General features: G+C 33.8%; 4 protein-coding genes and 1 long non-coding RNA gene across 16 annotated transcripts in view; 2 read left to right on the top strand and 3 right to left on the bottom strand.

Annotated features, from left to right (window-relative positions):
- Positions 1 to 125: 125 nt before the first annotated feature.
- LOC115238313 (synaptosomal-associated protein 29) lies at positions 126 to 2,342 on the bottom strand. Its single transcript, XM_029812016.1, has 2 exons — positions 1,504 to 2,342; positions 126 to 1,263 (listed from the first exon to the last, which is right to left on the bottom strand). Exons 1-2 carry the CDS (start codon positions 1,762 to 1,764, stop codon positions 733 to 735), a joined length of 792 nt encoding a protein of 263 aa, XP_029667876.1. The 5' UTR covers positions 1,765 to 2,342; the 3' UTR covers positions 126 to 732.
- A 1,654-nt stretch (positions 2,343 to 3,996) lies between these two features.
- LOC115238368 (exportin-1) lies at positions 3,997 to 11,466 on the top strand. Of its 5 annotated transcripts, XM_029812118.1 has the most exons (15): positions 4,912 to 5,111; positions 6,108 to 6,345; positions 6,426 to 6,620; positions 6,689 to 7,039; positions 7,159 to 7,884; positions 7,979 to 8,213; positions 8,355 to 8,518; positions 8,695 to 8,829; positions 8,939 to 9,082; positions 9,163 to 9,309; positions 9,446 to 9,694; positions 9,784 to 10,036; positions 10,121 to 10,371; positions 10,551 to 10,707; positions 10,926 to 11,466. In XM_029812118.1, the coding sequence occupies exons 2-14, from the start codon at positions 6,148 to 6,150 to the stop codon at positions 10,695 to 10,697; spliced, it is 3,195 nt and encodes a 1,064-aa protein (XP_029667978.1). In that variant the 5' UTR covers positions 4,912 to 5,111; positions 6,108 to 6,147; the 3' UTR covers positions 10,698 to 10,707; positions 10,926 to 11,466. The 5 variants fall into 5 exon arrangements, with proteins under 5 accessions (XP_029667975.1, XP_029667978.1, XP_029667974.1 ...); XM_029812115.1 differs by lacking the exon at positions 4,912 to 5,111 and adding an exon at positions 3,997 to 4,735 and having other exon boundaries at positions 10,551 to 11,466; XM_029812114.1 differs by having other exon boundaries at positions 10,551 to 11,466.
- A 7-nt stretch (positions 11,467 to 11,473) lies between these two features.
- Positions 11,474 to 13,180, bottom strand: LOC115238369. Its single transcript, XR_003884490.1, has 2 exons — positions 13,110 to 13,180; positions 11,474 to 12,964 (listed from the first exon to the last, which is right to left on the bottom strand). It is a non-coding gene; the product is annotated as an uncharacterized LOC115238369 (long non-coding RNA).
- A 2,425-nt stretch (positions 13,181 to 15,605) lies between these two features.
- LOC115238318 (E3 ubiquitin-protein ligase HECW2) lies at positions 15,606 to 22,792 on the top strand. 2 transcript variants are annotated; one of them, XM_029812028.1, is made up of 10 exons: positions 15,606 to 15,851; positions 16,232 to 16,553; positions 16,645 to 17,729; positions 17,867 to 18,148; positions 18,263 to 18,458; positions 18,577 to 19,106; positions 19,222 to 19,559; positions 19,684 to 19,884; positions 19,987 to 20,946; positions 21,111 to 22,792. In XM_029812028.1, the coding sequence occupies exons 2-10, from the start codon at positions 16,259 to 16,261 to the stop codon at positions 21,220 to 21,222; spliced, it is 3,999 nt and encodes a 1,332-aa protein (XP_029667888.1). In that variant the 5' UTR covers positions 15,606 to 15,851; positions 16,232 to 16,258; the 3' UTR covers positions 21,223 to 22,792. The 2 variants fall into 2 exon arrangements, with proteins under 2 accessions (XP_029667888.1, XP_029667889.1); XM_029812029.1 differs by having other exon boundaries at positions 15,607 to 15,851; positions 16,687 to 17,729.
- LOC115238317 (cilia- and flagella-associated protein 44) overlaps positions 20,961 to 23,845 on the bottom strand; it is a 12,962-nt gene continuing 10,077 nt past the window's right edge. For 5 of the 7 annotated variants that reach the window (XM_029812023.1, XM_029812022.1, XM_029812024.1 and 2 more), the window contains 3 exons: positions 23,193 to 23,335; positions 22,940 to 23,112; positions 20,961 to 21,187 (listed from right to left, as the gene is read on the bottom strand). In XM_029812023.1, the coding sequence (XP_029667883.1) occupies positions 22,942 to 23,112; positions 23,193 to 23,335 (314 nt within the window). In that variant the 3' untranslated portion in view covers positions 20,961 to 21,187; positions 22,940 to 22,941. Of the gene's footprint in view, positions 21,188 to 22,939; positions 23,113 to 23,192; positions 23,336 to 23,651; positions 23,837 to 23,845 lie in introns of those variants that run through there. The other 2 variants (XR_003884484.1, XM_029812025.1) reach the window with 2 other exon arrangements.

The raw sequence follows: 23,845 nt of genomic DNA on the forward strand, positions 1-23,845 counted from the left end.
CCATAAAAGATTTGAATAAACATATGTCTATATGAAAAGTATTTCTAGAGATTCATGTTAGCTACATATTGAACATTTTGGATATCTTTACAAAAAGGAATGAATCATATGTAAACATTATGTAATTTATGCACAATAATATTGATACTTTATTAAAAATAAAAAATAACACTGATAATTCATAATCCTTTTCATTGTTATATAAAAATGTGAATGTGCATATATATAAAATATATAAAAATCATGTATTTTTATATTGATAACAAACGAAAACAAAATTTGGAACATAATTATTATACATGGATGTACATCATAGAAAATTTTCGTCTTAAAAAGCTACAAAATCTTGAGAAACAAAAGTTCTTCATGCATCTTATTCATTTGTATTTGTATATACATTGTATAAAGATATTGCATGTATTTTTATAATATCAACAATCATTCACAAAATGGATTCCTTCCCTATAAAGAATGATGTATTAACAATAGATCATTCTACACTATTGTATCGTTATAATTATATTGTAAAGATTGCGCAATCACTTTATGAAAAATTCTATAAAATGTTGCATAATATTATTGCACGACCGTCACACCCTAGATTCAATGGCATAAATCAACATCTCAAAGATTCATTTCACTGTATTATGTCCATATTTTGTAAAAGTATAGTTAATCGTATTCAATGATAGTTTTTCAAGCAAAAAGTTCGATGTATGACAGTTTTCTAATTTATTTCTTCAATAAATGTAACATGTCTTTATTTTGCTGTTGCAGCAGTATATCTGCTTTTTCGGTTTTATCGGTGATATTATCAATCAGATCGTTTTGCGAGTCTATTTCTTCAGATAAACCAATTGCCAGATGTTTCAGTCTCGCTAATGATCCACTCATGTCATTTAAATTTTGCTCTAAAGCTTTGGTTACTCTGTCACTGGCAGGCCTAACATCTTCAAGATTGTTGTCGCGCGCATTGTAACTTTCTTTTACTTTTGTCGATGAATACGAATTGCTAATGTTACTTTGTACTTGTTCTAATGTGTTGGACAGTGCAGGAGATGTTATGGATCCAGAACTGGAAGACTCTGATAATTTTGTCGATGGTATTGGTGTATCCAGAGATTTACCACTGAGATAGTTTTTCAGACTACCAAAGACACTCTTTATGCCCTGTATATGTTTCTGACTAAATCTTAATGTGCTATTAATGTCATCTAGTCTCTTTTCTGTTCTCTGCAATTGTTCTCTTTGCCTGATTAATTCCTGAAAACAGAATAAAATTTAAATATTATAATACATCATGTGTGTTACTGGCTATGCAAAATGCATCGTGGAAAAGTTCAAATTATTTATCTTATATTCATTGTACATTATCATATAAATGTTTATATGAGAAAGGGAAATATATTGAGCAGCTTACTTAGGCGTAATTATAAATTGTGTATATCAGCAGCTGCCGTGCTATCTACAGTGATGTGATAACACAAGCTGGTATATTATTACCTCAGCTGTAGCTACACCAATTTGCTCAGAGTCTCTCAGAAGCGAAACGGACCTTTCCGAAGACTGTATCGTGCGGTCTTCTATTTCTTTTTTACGTTGCAACAATTGTTGGCGTTTCTGCGTTATGTCATTGTCAAAATTCTGACGCCCAGCGGGGAGAGTCCTGGCTGGCGCATTTTTCAGAAATGTCTCATCGTCTACGTCGTCTTCCAACGAAAAGAATGGATTCTTCGGATCACTCAGATAATTGTGGCCCGCCATTTATTCGATTCGACTTTCTACTTTCCGCCTTCCGCCACGCACGAGATATCGTTGGCAACTTGTTAGTCGAATTTATCTTCGACGCCCGTTTATCGTTTATCTCTCTTCGCTCGACACTTGCTGATGACTACTAGCTACTAGCTGCTACTGACTACTGCATAACAATGTATGTATGTATATACATATATACATTATTGTACATACGTATCACCAGAATGCACGATCCTACGACCCCCAGAGTTCCAGAGCTCGAGACGAACAAAGTTTCGGATGCAAAAAGACTCACGCATGCGTTCGTATATTCGTAACTGTTCGCGTTTTAATGTTCAACATCCATATAACATTGGTCGCACGTGCTAATTAATTTTTCAGAATTACGATTTAATTTGGAAATTATACGCGTTATATAGGGTCCGTGAAATTAACGGAGAAAACTGACGTGGATCTTGAGACAGAGAGACAACAGTCCACATTTCATATATATTCTTTTCGTATCATATGTAAAATTCAATGCGCCAAAAGAAACACTAAAATTGACCAGCTTTATCGTATTAGAATGTGACTGATAACTTTGTAAAAAGAAAAACTTACGGAACTTTAAATATTTTTATCCATATATACAGCCAATCGGTACAAATCTGTCGAATGTGCCGGTTGGAATTCCCGATTGGTCATCATGGTATTGGCAGGTATTGGCTTCTGCACACAAGACGCAGAAACGCTTGCCGCGCGGCAAAAGGCGACGCGGTAGTCAATCAACTTACAACTTTTCCATTAGAGCGAAAAATTGATTGGCTACCGCGTCGTCTTTTGCCGCGCGGCAAGCGTTTCCGCGTCCTGTGTGCAGAAGCCTTTACGACTAAAATTTTTTCACGTGCAATGGCCTTGAAAATTACAAAAATGAATGAATTTACTAGAAAATTTACTAGATAATTTCATAGGTCCAAACCTAGTAAATTTATAATTTTATTGGTCCAAACCTAGTAAATTCGCTCGCTTTTGTAATTTTTCGCCCTCACTAGTGCTGTGTTCCGATTTCCCACCCGGGTGCACCCGATATTATAGTATATGTCACGTATACTAGAGTCCTATATAATCAGAGAAGCGACAATGGCGTTCCGCTTGCTGATTGGCTGATCGCCACGGGCCCGTTCCACTTAACGACCGCAACGCTCACGGTATCATTTCATCTTTGTTGTTCACCGAAAGTTAAACAAAGACAGATAATGCTCGCGAGCGTTGCAGTCGTTAAGTGGAACGCGCCCTATGTTGACGGTTGGTTTGCTCGTAGTGAATCATACGTGCAAACTAATCGCAACCGGCGTACCGTAAGTGAGAAAAAAGTATATTTGTCAAGCGACGCGGTAGCGTCCCGACGCCAATGCAGCACATGGAATTGTACCTTAACGTATACTATAATATCGGGTGCACCCGGGTAGGGAATCGGAACACAGCCTTGAATTACAGAATCGATACCCAAGCCAATCGTATTTCGTATCTAGATATTTGTACATCATGACTCAGAATTTGAAGAATCATATATAGATTACAGACTTCTATAGAAGGTTGTGTCCAAACGTGCGCCTCCTAATTTGAGCTATGTTCCAAAACGTACTCTTCGAGGAAAATTTTACTCCGATGGCCGTTCCGAAACTATTTTGAGCGTCTCTGATTGGTTCCAGACTGGCCATCGAGTAAAATTTTCCTCGGAGAGGAAATTTTACACCGTTTTGGAACTTAGCCTTAAATTATTTAACCAACAGTCATGATACAAAAACATCTACATCCGAAAATGCCAGTTTTTACCAATGTGACTTAAACTTTATTGTTGATTAGCTTGCAGGATACGACATCAAATTTATTATACTATATACAATAATTATATCATTGTGTGTGGAAATTTACATTCTGCCAGTTTATCAACGATTATTAAGTTTAATAGATATAGATTATATATATATATATATATATATATAAAGTGTTCGACAAGTAAGCTTAATAAATAAAGCGATATTCTTTCTCTTTCTCTCTCTTTTTGGAAAAACTACTTCTTTGTATTATTTGGAAAGTAATATATACATATAGTGTTCGATAAGTAAGCTTAATAAACAAGGCAATATTCTTTCTCTCTTTCTTTCTCTTTTTGGAAAAGCTACTTCTTTGTATTATTTGAAAAGTAATATACATATACTGTATACATATACTGTTACATATATAATGTATACATATACTGTTTAAATTAAAATTCAACTAATCGGCATCTCTCTTTTTTGTCTTACAATGCTAAAAATAAATCTTTAATCTCTTACAAAAAAAAAAATCTTTCTCAGTTAATATGATGAAATGTCACGAATAAAACTTTATTACTATAAAATGTATTACACAATTTGAGTTTGTGTTTGCTGTGCTGTATGAGAAAATAAATTTTTATCTTGTATTTGCAATATATGTAAGTTTGCCAAAAACTTTCATCATATCAAAATCATAGATATACGTACTAACATCTCTTTTTTTGTAGAGAAAAAAGAAACGTTTCTCCAATATTTATAATTATCATATAATTATCATATAATTACGTAGACTTGTATTATATTATTAATTTCACGGTTTTATTCGCGCGTTGCGCGATAATGATGGATTCTCAAGTCAAAACGAAGCGCACGTGTATGTACATACATGACGTCAGACGACGCTGCCGTGGCGTCACGAGAAACAGCCGTTTAGCGTCGCACTGATTGGCCGAGTGCGGATAGTAAAACCAATCGTCGCCGCGGTTTGTCTGCAATGGTCGCGTAAACTTTTTCCGGCCATCTTGTTATTATTTTCGAAAATCTTGAGGTTGGATTTTCGGGAAGACGCAGTAGTAGTAGCTGCGAACGCGCCTTCGACACTTTGTTTCGGGCGACTGGCGAGAGTGAGACGCGGCTCGTATGAGGTCAAGAGCACAGAGTTACGACGAAGAACGGTTTCGGTGGGTATTATCGCGCAAACTTCAATCTCTCTTGCTCCTCGCTACTGACCGTCGCAAAAGTAGCAGAGAGACAGAAAAGGAAAAGAGAGAGAGAGAGAGAGAGAGTGAGAGAGAGAGAGAGAGAGAAGAGAGTACTGTATATACGTGCGAAAGATAGAGTGGGAGAGAAGAAAGGCGAGAACGATATGGTGAGGAATGACTGCGTTGGAGTGCGTGAAACGAGGTACGAAAGTGGTCGTGCGCGGGAATCGGCAGTTGTGTATATATTTGCCGCTTTATGCTTGTGATTTTCGTCGATATACCTTAATCGTCGGTGTGAAACGTGTGCTTTTTTTAATTCCTGAACGGAGAATCGTCGTGTATGCGAGTGAATACGGTAAGTTGGCGCGTTGTTCTCGCGACTCTTTACCGACTCCGTTGCTCGACGTTGACGACGCAACGGCAACGGTCGAATACTCCCTATGCAGGGACGCCGATACGAAACGGATCTCGCGGACCTCCCGTCGTCGCAGTTTGCGTGCTCCTTATTAGACTCTAGTGTCCCAACACTACATTGTTTACTTTTCCGTGTGATCATTTATGTTCGCAACGATTCACATAACCTTGCTTCCGATTGTCAAATGTAGGTTAGATCGGACGGAACGGTGACCTCTCCTGCGGCATGTTAATAATAAAAACGATCTTTTTTTTCTTTTCTTTTCTTTTATTTTCTTTTATTCGACTTTAATTCATATTCGTCTCATATTTATCTTTATCGCGCGTGTTTGACACGCTGCAATTTATTTCAATTTATTTACGATTTAATACGGACACGTGCGACAGACTCTCTCGACTTTACATATTCTAAAATTCCCTCAAACGTTTCTAGTATACGGCGTTAACTTTTATCGCTTTAGTATCACTTAATCGCACAATGAAAACTTTTCTACATGCTAAACTTCTAGTTAAGCACAATAGGATTTATTCATTAAAAAGCAAGTCTCTTGCGTATATCAGGATTTATTACTTGTTTATTTAAATTATACATATCCAACTTTTTTCTGTACTGTTTGCACACTTTAAGATTTACGATTATAAATTGAAAATTTTAAATTTTGAATCTATAAAAATAAAAGTTACATAAATACATTATGTTACATATATATACATACATACATATATATATATATATATGTATGTATGTATGTATGTATGTATGTATGTATGTATATATATTTGTATGCCAATCTATATACAAATCATTATGTACAATCAACATGTTATGTGTAAGCATTTCATTATTAAAAATATAACATTTTCACATGTCTCTTTCTCTCTCTTTCTCTCTCTCTCTCTCTCTCTCTCTCTCTCTCTCTCTCCATTTTCCATTTAGAAAATAAAAGGTACGGAAGAATATATAATTACACGATACAATGGCAACTTTGGCTGAGCAAGCATCTAAATTATTGGACTTCAATCAGAAATTGGATATAACACTTCTCGACAATATAGTAGGATGTATGTATACTGGAATAGGTGAGCAACAAAGAGTCGCTCAAGAAGTGTTAACAACTCTCAAGGAACATCCAAATGCTTGGACACGGGTAGATACTATTTTAGAGTATTCGCAGGTAAATGTTGGTCATATTTCTCATCGTTGGTTGCGCATATATGTATTTGCAAATAGTTCTATCATCGCGCTTTTGTGCAGAATCAACAAACAAAATATTACGGCTTGCAAATATTGGAGCAAGTTATAAAGACACGATGGAAAGTACTACCGAGAAATCAATGCGAAGGTATAAAAAAGTATATCGTAGGCCTTATCATAAAGACAAGCAGTGATCCCGAGACGATGGAAGCTTCCAAAGTTTACCTTAACAAACTCAATATGATCCTTGTGCAAGTGAGTAGCTAAAATTCATTTATATTTTGCACAAGAGATATCGACAATTATCATTGTTTCTTCATTAGGTGTTAAAACGTGAGTGGCCGAAAAATTGGGAATCCTTTATCAGTGATATTGTTGGCGCGAGTAAAACTAACGAGAGTCTTTGTCAAAACAACATGGCTATTTTGAAACTTTTGTCAGAGGAAGTATTTGACTTTTCTAGCGGCCAAATGACTCAGACAAAAGCAAAACATTTAAAGGATACAATGTGCAGTGAATTTTCACAGATATTCCAGCTTTGCCAATTTGTCATGGATAATTCGCAAAATGTTCCATTAGTAGCAGTCACGTTAGAGACGCTACTAAGGTTTTTGAATTGGATACCTCTTGGATATATTTTTGAAACTAAATTGATAACTACTTTAATATTCAAGGTAAAAAGCTTATATATTTCTCTTTTCTTCCCTTTATTTATGTGAGATATAAACCATGCGCTTCTATATATATCCTATATTATTTAAAATAGTACTTTATTTCTAATATATATTTGCAGTTTTTGAATGTACCAATATTTCGAAATGTTACTCTAAAGTGTCTAACAGAAATCGCGGCCGTTGTCGCTACTGTGCCGAATTATGATGACATGTTTGTTATATTATTTATCAATACGATGCAGCAATTGGAATTAATGCTCCCACTGGAAACTAACATACGCGAAGCATACGCAGCTGGCCAAGACCAAGAGCAAAATTTTATCCAAAATCTAGCTATGTTTCTTTGCACTTATCTCAAAGATCATGGCGAGCTAATAGAGAAGAAGCAATTGAACGAAACGCTAGTGAAGGCATTGCATTACCTCGTTCTTATATCTGAAGTCGATGAGGTTGAAATATTTAAAATCTGTTTAGAATATTGGAATGGATTAGCCGCCGATTTGTACAAAGAAAATCCTTTTGTTACCTCTTCGCCACTTTTCATGTCTAAGAACATGACGGTTCCTCCTCGGAGATTATTTTACGGTCCAGTTTTAACAAAAGTACGATATATCATGATCAGTAGAATGGCAAAACCTGAAGAAGTGCTTGTCGTAGAGAATGAAAATGGGGAGGTTGTCAGGGAATTCATGAAAGATACCGACTCTATAAATCTTTATAAAAATATGAGAGAAACTCTTGTGTATCTTACTCATCTCGATTATTTGGATACAGAAAGAGTAATGACAGAGAAATTACAAAACCAAGTTAATGGTTCAGAGTGGTCCTGGAAGAATCTCAACACGGTAATTGTCTAAAAATATGCATGTAATAATATGTTGGATGACATATATAGCAATAATGTAATGTTACAATTATCATGTTTTGTTTATTTATTAGTTATGCTGGGCAATAGGCAGTATTTCGGGCGCCATGCACGAAGAAGACGAAAAACGCTTTTTAGTAACTGTAATCAAGGATTTACTTGGTTTGTGTGAACAAAAGAAGGGAAAGGATAACAAAGCTATAATTGCTAGCAATATTATGTATGTTGTTGGCCAGTATCCACGGTTTCTCCGAGCTCATTGGAAATTTTTAAAGACTGTTGTAAATAAACTTTTTGAGTTCATGCATGGTAAGAATAAATATTTCTCTTTCCCCCTCCCTTCTCTCTCTCTCTCTCTCTCTCTCTCTCTCTCTCTCTCGCAAAAGATCTTTTTCTTAATTATATATGTTATTCTGACTGTAATTAAATTAATTGTTGTTTACATTATAGAAACGCACGATGGAGTGCAAGATATGGCCTGCGATACTTTTATTAAAATAGCATTGAAATGCAGACGACATTTTGTTACTATACAAATTGGAGAAGCAATGCCGTTCATTGAAGAAATTCTTTCCACAATTAGTACCATCATATGTGATCTTCAAACACAGCAAGTAAGATAAAAACCATAACGTTTGTCTGATATATTCAATTATGTATAATACTGTATAATATATATATACTATATTTTATATAGCTATATGTTACATAATATGCAACATTTATCTTATTCTAATATATATATTGATATATACATACTTTCTAATGTAATATTATAATACTGCAATAGGTACATACATTCTATGAAGCAGTTGGTTATATGATAAGTGCTCAAGCTGATACTGTAATACAAGAACAATTGATTGAAAAATATATGCTTCTTCCTAATCAAGTTTGGGACGACATTATAAGTCAAGCATCCAAAGTATGTCACAATATTTGTTCATATATATATAAATTTCAGAAAATATTTTATAATGCATTTATGTCTATGTATAATTGTATAATATTTGAATCAAAATATTTTTTACCAGAATGTGGATGTCTTAAAGGACCAAGAGGCCGTGAAACAACTCGCCAGCATCTTAAAAACAAATGTTAGAGCTTGCAAAGCTCTTGGACATCCGTACGTGATACAATTAGGGAAAATATACTTAGATATGTTGAATGTTTATAAGGTATGTTTCTTTTTCTATTTATATGTGAAAAATTTTTCAAAAGAATAATTAATACACTGAACAAGCGCAATTTACTTTAGGTTATGAGTGAAAATATAAGTGCTGCGATATCTGTAAATGGTGAGATAGTAATGAAGCAACCTTTAATCAAGAGTATGAGAGTAGTGAAAAAGGAAACATTGAAATTAATCTCAGATTGGGTTAGCAGGACAAATGATCATCAAATGGTAAGTTTTTTTACTCGAGTATAATATCGAGTATTTTTATAAGTATTTTTACCAAAAATACAAAAATTTATTATTTCTTCATTTCATTTCACATTTTGATACAAAATATGTTTATTGAGATTTCTTTGTTTGTCAGGTGTTGGAAAACTTTATACCGCCATTGTTGGACGCCGTTTTGCTAGATTATCAAAAGACGAATGTTCATTGTGCTAGAGAGCCCGAAGTGCTTAGTGCTATGGCCACCATAGTGAATAAACTAGAAGCTCATATCACTAGCGAAGTGCCCAAAATATTTGATGCAGTATTTGAATGTACTTTAGAAATGATAAACAAAGACTTTGAAGAATTTCCCGAACACAGAACAAACTTCTTCCTTCTCTTACAAGTAAGTGTACATTTATCAGTTTGCATTTTTTATATGATTCAACACTATATTCTTAAATTGTATCATTTTATCTTCATTTTTCATTTTAGGCGGTGAATGTTCATTGTTTCCCTGCATTTCTTTCAATTCCACCAGCCCAGTTTAAGCTGGTTCTTGACTCAATTATTTGGGCTTTTAAACATACAATGAGGAATGTAGCAGATACAGGATTACAAATTCTTTATCAACTTCTGTTAAACATTGAACAGCACGAGCAAGCGGGTCAAAGTTTTTACCAAACATATTTTACAGATATTCTACAACATATATTTAGTGTTGTCACGGATACATCGCATACAGCAGGTAAAGAATAAATTTATAATTGCAGAATTGATTGATTTATATAAATTATTATAGATATTTATTTGATTGATATTATTATTACAGGCCTTACAATGCATGCTACAATTCTCGCTTATATGTTTACACTGATTGAACGTGGGAAAATCCAGGTGCCGCTTGGCCCTGTACCTGATAATACTTTATATATACAAGAATTTGTTGCAAGATTGCTTAGAGCAGCCTTTCCACATTTAACTGATAATCAGATTAAAATAACTGTGCAAGGTTTATTCCATCTTAATCAGGATATCACTGCGTTTAAGGAGCATCTCAGAGATTTTCTCGTGCAAATCAAAGTAAGTAACACACAACATTAGCCAGGTATATCTAAAAGCATATATGTATGAAACAATATTTGTTTTCTCTTTTATTTTGAAAAGTATATATTTAGTGATGTAAAAAAAAGCTAGCAGCTATCAAACAAGTATTAAAAAAAAAAAAAATTGCTATAATACATTTCTCTCTCTTCATCTAGGAATACACGGGTCAGGACGATTCCGAGCTTTACTTGGAGGAACGAGAAACAGCTTTACGGCTAGCCCAAGAAGAGAAGAGGCGGCAGCAAATGGCCGTTCCAGGCATTCTTAATCCTCATGAAATGCCAGAAGAGATGCAGGACTGAATTAACCATAGTCCGTATCCTATCATTTTATGCACATTTGATGAAAAACACTCTGTTAAAGGAATTCTTGTATCCTTTGAGCTGTAATTATCCCTGCGACATCACTGTCATCACCATCATCAAAAATAGATAAAATATTAATTACTTACTAAAACCAAGTCTGCAAAAGTATACCCTTGTTAAGGAGGTAAGCCCGAAACGTGGTGACTGTTTGTTTGTCTGTTATAGGATTTTAAAGAAATTCGAGTTTCTGTTGTGGATATAATGGGACAATTGCCTGCTAACGATGCTATTTCATGTAATGAGATAAAAAGAATTGCTTCTCTCAAAGAGAATCGATTATTTAAGGAATCGAGATATCTAGGATATATAAAACTTTTACAGATTAATTCCCATTAATCAGAATTATAAAAACGGTGAATATGGCAAAAGCAACGTTACCATTCTTCAGAATTATCCTCAAAAACGACTCGATATGTTGTATAATAAATTTCTGTATAAGGGATTTCTACACACACGCATACACACACACACACACACACACATGTGAGAGATCTATAATATTATTATATTAAGTTTCGTTTTAGCATTTCTATGCGAGTTAAGAGAATGCCTGTAGTCCACAGAAATGTTTTGTGCACACTTTTGGCCATTTAAATTTACCGTTGGATGGATATGAATAATGTATGTATGTATGTAAGCTTACTTGTGATAGCTTATACTAATGTATTGATACATGAATTTGTTATAATATAAATAATACACAAAATTTTTTCCTGTTCCATATTTTTTATTCAGCAAAATGATAACTCTTGTATAATTAAAGATGTATCATTGTTCAGCTATGATGCCAATAAAATAATTTCTATTTCTGAAAGGTAATAAATAATAGATGGAATATATTTACAAATACTGGGGGAGGAGGGGGCGGGCAAATAGATACGCGCGGGTGAAAAAGTTACATCTACTAGATGAAGGCAAATACATCATATATCTAACAATTTGAACAATTCACAAAACCATGTGTAAAAAATATATATATATATATTATATAAAACAGTGATCTATACTTAACTTGTTAGATGACTAATGCATTTATTTGATCATTATAGATATATATAATAAGATTTCAATGAATTTAATAAATTAGTGTATTTTATTGGGTGTGAACGCGCAGATAGGAAATCTTTGATATAATGTAAAGTGCAGTGTATATAAGACACTCTTGATAATTTAACTGATATAAGATACAATCCTTGTTGCAATGAATCGTACAATGACTGTCGTATGTATGTTAAATCAGCGTAGAACGCGCGCGCGCGCGCGCTTTAGAGCGTAATATTTAATTATACTTGGTATAAACGAACACAATCGGATTTTTAAATATTTTGTGAATAATTTGCATAAAATAGTATCGTCGCAGCAGGCTTTAAAGATGATGTGTAAATGCGTGTTTTTATCTAATGATCAATGAGCAAAGTTGTAAAGTAATATTATTATTATTATTATTATTATTATTATATGAGCCATATAACAATGGATACTTGTAAATTAAAATGATCACAACATATTTAGCACTTAATTAGGTTCCATTCTTTTTTTTTATGTGTTCTAAAATATAATTTAGCAATCATATAAAACAATATGTTAATCTCATCATTGAAGAGACACAAGAGTTATAGCAAAAGAAACAATTTTTTTAATATACATGCTGTGTTTATATATAAATCATATTATCGTGCTATTAGTCATGTGCGACATTCTATTAAGGTTTTCTATCGAGTTGTCTAATGACAAATTCAAATAAATGATTTTAGTTCATTATAGTATTGCCTTGTCTTCTCATTATCTAAAACATTAGCTCTCTCTTTCTCTCTCTCTTATTCATGCAAGTATACTTTTAGTTTCAATAATACTATTAATTATTACATCTTCATAGCTATCATCAAGAAGAATTGTTGGCAAAAGCAATATGAGAATACAATAACTGTTTTAAATATTATATTGATTTGAAAACTACATAGAAAATATATATTTAATAATTATATATTTATATATAAAATTATATACGTATATCTTTATAAAAAGAGATGAGAAAAAAAGTTGAGTGAAAAAATAAAAAACTTTTAATAAATTTTCAGTACAACCTAAATGAGATAACGAATTATACTTACATATTAAATGAAATAAATAGTAAATATTTTCAAAGTAAAATAAATTTCATCATAATTTTCGAGCTCCTCTCTATTAAAAAGAAATGCTGATTCCTAAATAATTGATATATTTGACATATTTCAAAACTTATAATTTATAAAAAATATGAAAATTATTATATTACATTTATTGTATAAATATAAATATATTTTGTATATTTCTCTATAAAGAAAGATATATGTTTAAAGAAAATTTTACCACTATCTTATTTATATGATATAGGATGATATTAGGGGTGACGTGTAAACGTAGTCAAAATCAGTCAGAACAAAGAAACTTGGATCTGATTGATCAATCAAATGATTTGAAATGTTCGTAGCGTCAAACGGAACGTATTCACGGAACATACTTTAATTGATGATAAACCACATATATGTATTAAGGTGCGAACCCATGCAGCAGAATAGCGTAAAGTTCGAATCACACTAGTGGCTCGCGGCTGCGATTGCGATTGCCTCAGTCAATCAGAAAGCACCAATTACAAGTATGATTGGAGCGTAGCAAATCACAATCACAAACGCAATCGCAATCGCAGCCGCGAGCCGCTAGTGTGATTCGGGCTTTACGCTTTTCCGCTGCCATGGGTTCGCATCCTTACTCCTATATTATGCTGTGTTCCGATTTCCCATATTATAGTATACGTATTATTATAGTATACGTGACATTATAGTATATTATAGTACGTATTATTATAGTATACGTGATATTATAGTATACGTGACATATACTATAATATCGGGTGCACTCGGGTGGGGAATCGGAACACAACCTTGCTTGTAGCCAAGTTTCCCTGGCGCGTTTCAATATTTACTGCTAATCTATAATGTACGTGACGTAAACTATAGATTTTTAGTACTAACAGTAAATATCGAAACGCAGCCAATATCGGGTGCACCCGGGTAGGAAATCGGAACCACCGACGAGATATCATTAAAGACCGGTGGTCTTATGGGATTTAGTGTAACTGGAAAAAAAAACTCGCTACGCGTTATTTTAGTTCATCCATTATTATCAAAAATGTATAGATCTTTTATATAACTACCTCAAGAACAACAAAATCAACATTTTATCGTAAATTTACTGTTTTATTATCGACAATGCAAAGATTTACTTACCTACAGTACCGCGTGGCGAGTATAAGACCATCGGTCTCTAATAATATCTCGTCGGTGTGTTCGATAATAAAATTATAACTGGATGAAGTAAAATAACCGTATGAATTAAATAATTCGTGTAATTATCTTCGATCCAATCAAACAGCCGGTAATGTCAACATTCTTCAATTACCTCCGGGCCCACCGGGCCCACTTGATGGTCACAAAAGTTTACCCATCCTTTTCTACGTGCACCTCGGCTCCCACTCCTCAACACTCGGTCTAGATATACTATGTTTATGCTGCGTACCATTTCATACATCATGCGCATCATGCATGAAACGGAACGCAGCCCCTGATAGAGCATAAAGATACATTTTCACGAGCCGCTGAAATCGATCGTTTGAGCGACAAAAAGGATCACGTGATCGAAATGGACGAATGAGTGACGACGGTCTGGCTACTGATTTGTCCATTTCGATCACGTGATTCTTTTTGTCGCTCAAACGATCGATTTTAGCGGTTAGTGAAAATATACCTTTAGAAAAAAAAAAATGCAGAGGGTTGATTGTGTATCTTAAAACGATGTGAAAATTACAAAAGTGAGGAAATTCACTAGAGTATCTATGGTTTCATTTGTCGAAATCTAGTAAATCTGTTCACTTTTGTAATTTTCATTTCGTTTCAAAGATACACAATCGACTCCAAGGATACACAATCGACTCCCAGGTACACCCGGGAGGGGAAATGGAACACAGCTCAGCATCCTGGGCTGTGTTCCGATTCCCCACCCGGGTGCATCCGATATTATAGTATACTATGGCCTAGTTTACACCGATATACTTTAATCGTACTAAGGGCCGTGGCACATAGAAAAACTTAAGCAGTAAGACTTAAAACTTAAGAATTTCATCCATACGGAATTTTCAGCGTTGCTTAATAACGTAACGCGTTACGGAAGAGCTTGTGCGGTGGCCCTAAGTCTTACTGCTTATGTTCTTCTATGTGCCACGGCCCTAAATACTACACTGGCCAATCATAACCTTTCCTCTAAAGAATGGAATGGCTATGATTGGCCAGTGTAGTACGTAATACGTATTAAAGGCTGCGTTCCGATATTCGCTGTCAGTATTGAAAATCTATAGCGTACGTGACGTAAACTATAGATTTTCAGTACTGGCAGTGAATATCAGAACGCAGCCAAAGTATATCGATGTAAACCAGGATACCGATCATGTAACTTTTTCCTTAGGGCGGAAATGTAAAAAGTGAAAAATATTAGCATTGAAATCAATGGCAAAATTTTTCACTTTTCACTTTTCCGTCCTAGGGGAAAAGTTACATGATCGATACCTAGGCCGGTATTCATAGTCCGTTCTTATATCCAAGATCGTCTTAAGTGTGGTCTTGGGTCGTCTTAAGATCCCATTCAACCAATGAAATGGCCGCATAGTATCTTAAGATCGTACTTAAGACGATCTTGAATATAAGAACGGACTATGAATACCGGCCCTAGATCTATAATATCGGATGCACCCGAGTGGGGAATCGGAACACAGCCAAGTGTGTCACATCTAAAAGTTACTAGTTCGTATAGTCTGCTACGTCTGCTGTCAAAATTACTTGTTCACGCGTATATGTATATATATGTATTACATAGTATATATATACGTGTGTAATTAGTAAAAGTAAAGTCATCGCATAAATAAAGCAGTAAATGCCATATAAAATGACTCTATTTGAAGTATTTTACTACGTTATATATTAAATATACGGTATATTAACGAGCAAGAAAAAGAGAGAAACCTTCGCGTATAACGGCTCTTTCGTGCGTCTTTTACTTTGCGTATGTACATACAGTGAAATGTATTATAAGCATCATTATAAAAAGAAATTAGATAACATTTCTATTTTCATCTAAGCTACTAATTTTAATTATCTTCTATATGTAATAATTCTATAAATTATCAATTAATCTTGAAATGCAAAATTCTTTAACCTTGTTCTCTTTCTGTGTTCTGTAATGTGTTATTTTATTATCTAATCATTAATTGTGTTCTGTTTGTAAAATATTATATTGCAATTATATTGTATATAAACACACACACATACACACATACATACTTATATTTTTGTAAATCTGTGTTCACAAATAACTTAATAATCAATTTAACAATATGGATTTTCAGCTCCTTTTAATTTCTTTGTTTGTATGATTTTTTGTAGAGCTTTCAAATATGTTTTGAAACAAAGATGCCATCTGAAACAAATGCTATGGGCAGTATTTCTAAGCAAAAAGAAGATAATGAGAAATCTAATGAACAATCTGTTACATTAATGACTTTAAATTCTACAAGTCAAGAATCAAGCATATCTACAAAACAAGTAGATGCTGATTTAGCGAATGTTAATAGCGATAAAGTATCTACATCAGATCATCAGATCAGAATTAAGATTTTAAACTCAACTGGAGATACGCTTTCATCTACTAGCTCTATAACGACAAATGATTCACTCGAGAGTGTATGCCCCGAAAATAAAATAACAGGTAATATCAGTGTTAAACTTGTATACTAATTGTAATTTTCTCTACATTTTGCAAAATATAAAAAATATTGTAAAATATATTTAATTTTTAGATTCAAAATGTGATAATAAAAATATATCTTCAAAAATTACAGAAACTAATACATCAATATTGGTTAAACAAACTGAGGAAAATAATGATGCAAATACTACATGCAACAATATAATAAAAAACTCTAGTCAAAAGTCAATTTTTCTTGCTCATAAAAACCTATCTAGAAAGAAATGCTTGTTAACGGAGAATATTCCTGAAATTTCTAACACTTCAGAATTAACAATGTGCTCTGATGATTTCTTAGATGGAAAAGCTTATAATTGTGAGAAAAGTCACAATATTGTTGACATAAAGGAATGTGACCATGAACCAAATGCAGGGAATTTATGTAATAATAACGATGATGATGATGATGATGATAATGGTGATGATGGTGATGATGATGATGATGATGATGATGATGATGATGTAGCATTAAATGCTAGGCACAAAGTAGTAAAAGAAACAGCACTTTTGCATACTTGCAAACAGTTGTCTTTACAACACAATGATTCTGCTACAAATTATAACAGTCTTACAAATATCTTATTAAGAACATCTAGCGATAATACGAAAGACTCCAACATTGACTGTGACATTAACTTGTCAACAGATGAATTAACATCTCTGCCTTTACATACATCTAAAAAAAAATTATCAAATTTACAAAGTGCTTTATCAATCTCGGCAGATTATAATGACGCGATTGATGCAAAAGTATCTTTAAATCTATTAGAGAATAATAATAAGAGTTCACTTGAAAATATAATTGATGAAAATGAATCTCCAATCTCATCTGAACTTGTTTGTAAAGAAATGACAATGTCGCAAAGGTGCACTTCCTCGTGTTATAATGATTCTGCAAGCACAAGTAAGCCGTTTAAACTGCCAATTTTAGACAAGATGTCCAAAACTGCCAATATTCAGCAATCTGAAGTCGAGGAAAATGCAGTAGCGCTTGTGACATCATCATTTACCGAACAAAACCAGTTGGAAGTAGTTCGTTGTTTAGATTTGGAACCTCGTTCGTCAAATAGTAGCGAAGAAAGTAACTCAGATTTAGAATCCTACAATGCAAGTACAAGTCATGGCGATATTAAAAAAGTGAGTAGAATGTTCAGTTTATTTAATCCTGGAAACACCTTGGGGAGAAGGGAGTGGAAGGGGGCACACAGTTTATTTAATCTCTTTATAATATAAGAACAATTATCTAATGCATTCAGACAAAATTTTCATTTTAGAGACAATGCAGACCTAATGGGGTTATAACAAAAGAAGGAGTAGAATATTATCAGCTATGGCGTAGCACAGGTGGTCCCTCGTTTCCTGAATCTTTGTACGAAACTCTGTATCCAATGCCACCTCCCCTCCCACCAAGAGCAGCACACCGGCCATTACATAGAAGTAATGCTTTACCGAGTGGAGCACCAGAGTTACCTAAACGACCTCAGAGGCAACCATTACTCCCTCAGGATTGTTTTGGATTTGAGATTGTAGATGTTGATGAAGCTTCGAATCTTAAGGTTAAAAGATTATCATATCACTTGGTTATTATACTCGATATATATATTTTTGTACATATAAAAAATTATATACTTCTATTATTTAAATTATTAAACTTTTTTTTTTTTCTTTAGTTAAGGACAGCGGTTACAAAGAGTATCGCGTTATTGAGCTCTCCAAGGTCGCACAGACAACGAGAGAGACCAGATTCGGCACTGGCTCAATTGGAATGTCCGCCTACGCCGACGCATCGACCCAAACCTTTATGTCCGTTACCTGTATGCCAAACATCAAATGTATCTTTATCATCAGAAGAACCTTTGCCTCCATGTAAGCCAATTAATATAGTAATTTCCATGCTTTAATGCTGTAATGTATTACTATTTATAAATCGCTCTTCTCTTGTGATTTTGATTAATTAACTAATCTATCTTTATGTACATTTTAGCATGGGAAGCCAGAATAGATAGTCATGGTCGAGTATTTTACATAGATCATATTAATCGTACCACGACGTGGCAGAGACCAAACTTGACGACACATAACACCGGCTGTGATCTACGAAGACAACAGTTGGACAGGCGTTATCAGAGTGTACGGCGAACTATTTCACGCCCCGATAACATTGATCGTGAAGTTAACAATTCAAACAGCAATCCTTTAGAGAATACTGAACGACAGAATGATTCTCGCACTGACAGGAGCGAATGCGAACCATTCGACATTGCCACAATACCGCCAGTGTTATTTTTAACACGGCCCGACTTTTTTACCGTGTTACACACCAATGCAGACGCTATGGAGCTATACAATCGTAATCCAAGTTTAAAACATATGATCAGCAGGGTTAGAAGAGATCCGATAGTTTTTCCAAGATACGAACACAATAGAGATTTAGTCGCCTTAATTAATTTTTTTGCCGATCCAAGCAAAGAACTCCCAAGAGGATACGAATCAAAGCTTGATAGGACGGGTAAAGTAAGTTTTTCATCACATTATACACAAAATATAATTCTCTCGATAAGACAGAAAAAGAGAGGCAGCACACACATATCTCATCGGAAGGTAAAAACTAAGCGTTTTTTAATTTTAGAGATTTTTCATATGTCACGCTAGAAAAGCTACATCTTTCATCGATCCACGGTTACCTACGGAAGCTGCTCATGCACGTACGTTGTTGGACGAAGCCCCCGTTCCACCGCCTAGACCACAGCAAGCATCTGTAACTGCTACTCCCGACATACCCGTGGCCTACAACGACAAAGTAGTCGCTTTTCTACGTCAGCCTAATATAATGGATATTCTAAAGGAAAGACATTCCGCAGTAGGACAGAATATTGCGCTTCGTGAAAAGATTAATACTATAAGAGTCGAAGGAACTGCAGCATTACAAAGATGGGGCCACGATGTCCCTTTAGCATTATTGCTAAGGTAGGAAACAGATATTCAAATGTATATTTTTTATTTATATAATACATATGCATATATGCATATATTGTTATTATTTTTTTTTTTTAATGATATGTATTGTGTAATCTCGTCATTATTATTGCAGTTTGTTCGAACAAGAAATAATGTCGTATGTACCTGGTAGTATGGGTAGATCTCCACTTGGCAGCCCACATGCATCACCTGGGCTGACAAGGGCTTCCGCTAGAGCTCCAGCACCATACAGAAGAGACTTTGAAGCAAAGCTTCGAACATTTTACCGAAAATTGGAAAGCAAGGGTTACGGACAGGGACCGGGTAAATTAAAGTACGTCTCACACGTACATATCTCAAGTATAAATGTATTCATGAATACATTCAGAAATTTTATTGAATAGTTTTCTCACATATCACATATATATCTATACAGATTACACATCAGGAGAGAACATTTACTCGAAGATGCTTTTACGCGCATAATGGCCGCATCGAAAAAAGATTTGCAGAAAGGTAAATTAGTAGTCATTTTTGATCACGAAGAAGGGCTGGATTACGGCGGACCGTCCCGAGAATTTTTCTTTCATTTATCGCGCGAGCTATTCAATCCTTATTACGGATTGTTTGAATATTCAGCCAACGATACTTATACAGTGCAAATCTCGCCAATGTCAGCTTTTGTGGACAATTATCACGATTGGTTCAGATTTTCTGGTAGAGTTTTGGGTTTAGCACTAGTCCATCAGTATCTGCTCGATGCATTCTTCACGAGGCCGTTCTATAAGGCGCTTTTAAGGATACCGGCGAGTTTGAGCGATTTAGAAAGTTTAGATCAAGAGTTTCATCAAAGTCTAATGTGGATCAAAGAAAAAGACATCAGTATCGAGCCGTTAGAATTAACCTTTTCAGTAACGGAGGAACTTTTGGGACGAGTCGCCGAGCGCGAGTTAAAACCAGGTGGGAGAAATATCGCGGTCACTGAAAAGAATAAGAAGGAGTATCTCGAGAGAGTAGTACGTTGGCGTCTTGAACGTGGCGTTGCCGAACAAACGGAATCGCTGGTTCGTGGTTTTTACGAAGTAGTGGATCCACGTTTAGTATCAGTTTTCGATGCTCGCGAATTGGAGCTGGTTATCGCGGGTGCTGCTGAAATCGATCTTAACGATTGGCGAACGCATACCGAATACAGGAGTGGTTATCATGATGCGCATCCGGTAGTGGAATGGTTCTGGAGCAGCATAAGCCGATTTACCAACGAACAACGTTTAAGATTATTGCAATTTGTTACTGGCACTTCAAGTATACCTTACGAGGGATTCGCGGCTTTGCGAGGATCCACAGGACCGAGGAAATTTTGCATCGAGAAATGGGGCAGGCCAAACAGTTTACCAAGGTAAACGTGATTCTCTTTTAATTCGCGCTAGCGATGACCACCCTATATTAAAGATCTTTTTCTCGTTTTCTTTTTCTCTCTGAATGTATATAAATATAAATACATTCTTCTTCCCCCTGCTTATGCCATCGCTTTTGTTGTATCATCGTCTTTCTTTGTTTCAGGGCTCATACATGTTTTAATCGCTTGGATCTTCCACCTTATCCTACACCTGAGATTTTATACGAAAAGTTGCTGTTGGCTGTGGAGGAGACAAATACATTTGGTATAGAATAAAGATAATTTTATGACGCGAATTAGATTTATAATTATGAAAAATTTGTACAGTTGATAAAATGTGCATTCTTTTGCACTTTCTGCTGAAAGAATTTTATATAGGCCTAACAGTTTACAAGAGTTGTGCAATTCATTATACTAATTCTATTTATTCACATTGGTTATAGAATGTAAATAATTAAACAATTTACGATCTTTTAGAATTTTCGATCAGATAATATAATATTTATTTTGTGTGCGAAACGGAAAAACTAAACATTTTTCTCTTCAAACTTTCATCAATTTTTTAGACTATTATTAACCCCCTAGAAGTTTGCACTCTTATTGATGCAATTCATCAAGTACATATTGAGATCTCGCAAATCTCACATCTTCTCTTCTTCCGACTTATTGTCATATTAGAATAGAAAATTCTATTCAATCCTCTCTTTCTCTTTCTCCCCTCTTCCCTCTCCTCTTTCTTCTTTTTTTCTTTTTCAGTTTTTAAAAGCATATATAAGCATTTATTGAAGTATCTTTCTTTTTTATAAACGTCTCAATTTATATAACTAAAGATAATAAATCGTATATTAATTTTAATAACAATAAACGTATTTTAAAGATGATTATATTTCTTTAAATTGAATTTCTATGGCAATTTCTATTAAAGAAATCAGTTTAGATAAATATAAAAGAAAATGTAATGCTATTGCCATTATTATCGCTCTATTGGTGAGACTACTATCAATACTAATTATTAATATGACTATTAATATTGCTTACATACTATTACTGCTACTATTACACAGTCACTAATACTGTGTGTTAATCATGATATTATCATTGTTATCATTACTATTATAATTATTATTGTTTTTGTTTACAGTCGCGCGGATCTCGATGGATGTAATATTAAAGATTATAATAATACATCAATGTTATTTATAGCTTTGTTAATCGAATTCCATATCATACATTAATAAATAAATCTCAATTTCGCTCCAAGGCTGTACTTGTCCTTATCTCTGTTATCACCATTTCATATATGTAGTATGTGCATCGAGATCCGAGTATGCTACTGTTGGGACAATTTTAAATTATATGACTATCACCTGTTTCTCTCTAGTCCACGAACTAAAATTTTATGTGCAGCTGCCTTTTAATATATTTTAACATTCCGAGAATTCTTGTTAGTCATATTTAAAAGAGTTTATAGAGCAAGTGTGTATGCAAAATATAAATATCACATCTGTGCAAGTTGGCTGTTTTAAAAAGCTTATTAAAAAGAAGCATTTTTATCTTATTTCTTCTTTTTGCTTAAGTACAAGATACTGTATAGATTCTTTGACAACTTTTGCACATAGTGAAATAGACATTAAGGAATATCACAATATGTACACGAGAATTATAGACTTATTACATTAACTTTTACTAAGCAAATATATTATTATTTATTATTAGATCGATATACATACATACATATATATACACACACACACACATATACACATGTATCAAACAAAAGTTATGTATTTGTACAGCTATCATATAGTTGTTATATATTAGTAAATAAAATGTAACAGAGAAACAATAATGTTTTCAACAAATAAGCCTTAATTAATAAGTCTATTTTTAATCAATTATTTTGTACGATAATGTATGCGCGCGCGTGTGTTGTGTGTGTAAACGCGCGCGCGTGCGAGTGTGTGTAAACGAAAATTTTTTTGATTGTCATTACCTTTATTTCTGGGCATCATTTCCTTCAACTGGATTGAATTGTGATTTTATTTTTAACTTAAGATTTTTAATATCATTCTGAAATAGATATTTCTGCCTCGTTTGATTTTCAAGAATTTTCTTCAACTTGACTATATCACTTTTATATTTTTCTTCCAACTGCAACATTTCCTCCTGCAAACAGCGCAATGATATTGAAAAATATGTGAAAGATAAATATTTAAGGAATATAAATGTATGTGGAGTTTATATACATCTGATATGATGTGTCGCTTTGATAATTTCTGAAGCTTTGATTGTTCTTCCACTAAAATTGTTAGAAAGCTTAACTTTTGCGTATGTTCCCGAATCAGCTTGTTAAGTATAACTAATTCTTCTGCATAGCTTTCTTTGACATCTGTAATAAAAATGTAAAATACAATGCAAAATATACAGAGTTGCGAACGTTACTTTATAAAAGTAACTCGTTACAGTTACTCGTTACCGATTTTAAAAAGTAATTCGTTACCGTTACTGTTATTCAAAAAGTAATGAGTTGTTACAATTTTCGTTACTTTTTTATATATATTACAAGCTTTATATACAATTTTTTTAATACATGATCAAATTAGGCACTAAAAATTTACACTAAACATTAAAAATTTTTAAACATTATTTTATATGTGCTATTCGCCTTACAAAGTACAGAGAAACAAGATACCAAAAAAAAAACTTCCAGTATAGTTTTCATGTAATGCTGCATTCCAACACTCTTATCAGTATGTTCCTTTATATGAAAATTGTACCGAGTAAATTTGAAAAAAGTAACGATAAAAGTAACTGTTAAATTCGTTACTCGTTACCGAAAAATGTAACGAAGTTACTTTTTCTGTTATAGGTAACGCGTTACTTCCCAACTCTGAAAAAA

The sequence above is a fragment of the Formica exsecta genome, unplaced genomic scaffold (assembly GCF_003651465.1).
Source record: "Formica exsecta isolate Colony F162 unplaced genomic scaffold, ASM365146v1 scaffold333, whole genome shotgun sequence".
Lineage (NCBI taxonomy): Eukaryota > Metazoa > Arthropoda > Insecta > Hymenoptera > Formicidae > Formica > Formica exsecta.

Bases quoted from the DNA above. Each gene is read 5' to 3' on its own strand.
- LOC115238318 (XM_029812028.1), top strand. From the start codon at position 16,259: ATGCCATCTGAAACAAATGCTATGGGCAGTATTTCTAAGCAAAAAGAA. The intron at 19,560-19,683 runs GTAGGAAACAGA...TTATTATTGCAG, and splicing joins CCTTTAGCATTATTGCTAAG to TTTGTTCGAACAAGAAATAA. The intron at 20,947-21,110 runs GTAAACGTGATT...TCTTTGTTTCAG, and splicing joins AGGCCAAACAGTTTACCAAG to GGCTCATACATGTTTTAATC.
- LOC115238368 (XM_029812115.1), top strand. From the start codon at position 6,148: ATGGCAACTTTGGCTGAGCAAGCATCTAAATTATTGGACTTCAATCAG. The intron at 7,885-7,978 runs GTAATTGTCTAA...TTTATTTATTAG, and splicing joins CCTGGAAGAATCTCAACACG to TTATGCTGGGCAATAGGCAG. The intron at 9,083-9,162 runs GTATGTTTCTTT...AATTTACTTTAG, and splicing joins ATATGTTGAATGTTTATAAG to GTTATGAGTGAAAATATAAG.
- LOC115238313 (XM_029812016.1), bottom strand. From the start codon at position 1,764: ATGGCGGGCCACAATTATCTGAGTGATCCGAAGAATCCATTCTTTTCG. The intron at 1,264-1,503 runs GTAATAATATAC...TTCTGTTTTCAG, and splicing joins TTGGTGTAGCTACAGCTGAG to GAATTAATCAGGCAAAGAGA.